The sequence below is a fragment of the Suricata suricatta genome, unplaced genomic scaffold (assembly GCF_006229205.1).
Source record: "Suricata suricatta isolate VVHF042 unplaced genomic scaffold, meerkat_22Aug2017_6uvM2_HiC HiC_scaffold_20242, whole genome shotgun sequence".
NCBI lineage: Eukaryota > Metazoa > Chordata > Mammalia > Carnivora > Herpestidae > Suricata > Suricata suricatta.
In genome coordinates this window covers 1-877 of record NW_021865152.1, presented here as the reverse complement: position 1 = coordinate 877, position 877 = coordinate 1, and the positions used below count along the sequence as shown (strand labels likewise).

At 59.0% G+C, this 877-nt stretch overlaps 1 protein-coding gene across 1 annotated transcript; it reads left to right on the top strand.

The window, feature by feature from the left end:
- Positions 1–5: 5 nt before the first annotated feature.
- Positions 6–871, top strand: LOC115284777 (myosin-7-like; the record flags this gene model as incomplete). Its single annotated transcript, XM_029931245.1, has 3 exons — positions 6–206; positions 329–454; positions 663–871. Coding segments are annotated over 3 exons (536 nt in total), but the record flags the coding sequence as incomplete, so codon positions are not given.
- Between the last annotated feature and the right edge of the window lie 6 nt (positions 872–877).

Sequence of the window (877 nt, the reverse complement as noted above, 5' to 3'; positions counted from 1 at the left end):
AGGACACCCAGATCCAGCTGGATGACGCAGTCCGTGCCAACGACGACCTGAAGGAGAACATCGCCATCGTGGAGCGGCGTAACAACCTGCTACAGGCAGAGCTGGAGGAGCTGCGGGCCGTGGTGGAGCAGACGGAGCGGTCTCGGAAGCTGGCTGAGCAGGAGCTGATCGAGACCAGTGAGCGGGTGCAGCTGCTGCACTCCCAGGTGAGAGGCTCCCCTGGGTATTCTCAGAGGGAAGCACAGGTTGGCAAAACTCAGCAGATGAGGTTTGGAAGCCACCCATGGATGCTCAGTACTTTTCATGCTCTGCCCACCTCCATCCTCAGAACACCAGCCTCATCAACCAGAAGAAGAAGATGGACGCAGATCTGTCCCAGCTTCAGACTGAAGTGGAGGAGGCCGTGCAGGAGTGCAGAAATGCCGAGGAGAAGGCCAAGAAGGCCATCACAGATGTGAGTGACTGCCCCCCTTCCTGCCCTCGCTAAAGACATGAGCAGGAGCTCTGGGTCCAGGCCAGGCCACTGTGCCTTGACAAGTTGACTCTGCAGCTGCGTGAATCTAAGGGCCTCAGGAAACAAATGCCACCATGGGAAAAAGGTGATCCTTGAGGGACAAGAGGCCCTGGACCCCTGTGCTCTTACATGTGTCTCCCGTCCCCAGGCTGCCATGATGGCAGAGGAGCTGAAGAAGGAGCAGGACACCAGCGCCCACTTGGAGCGCATGAAGAAGAACATGGAGCAGACCATCAAGGACCTGCAGCACCGGCTGGACGAGGCCGAGCAGATCGCCCTCAAGGGCGGCAAGAAGCAGCTGCAGAAGCTGGAGGCCCGGGTGCGGGAGCTGGAGAATGAGCTGGAAGCTGAACAGAAGCGCAA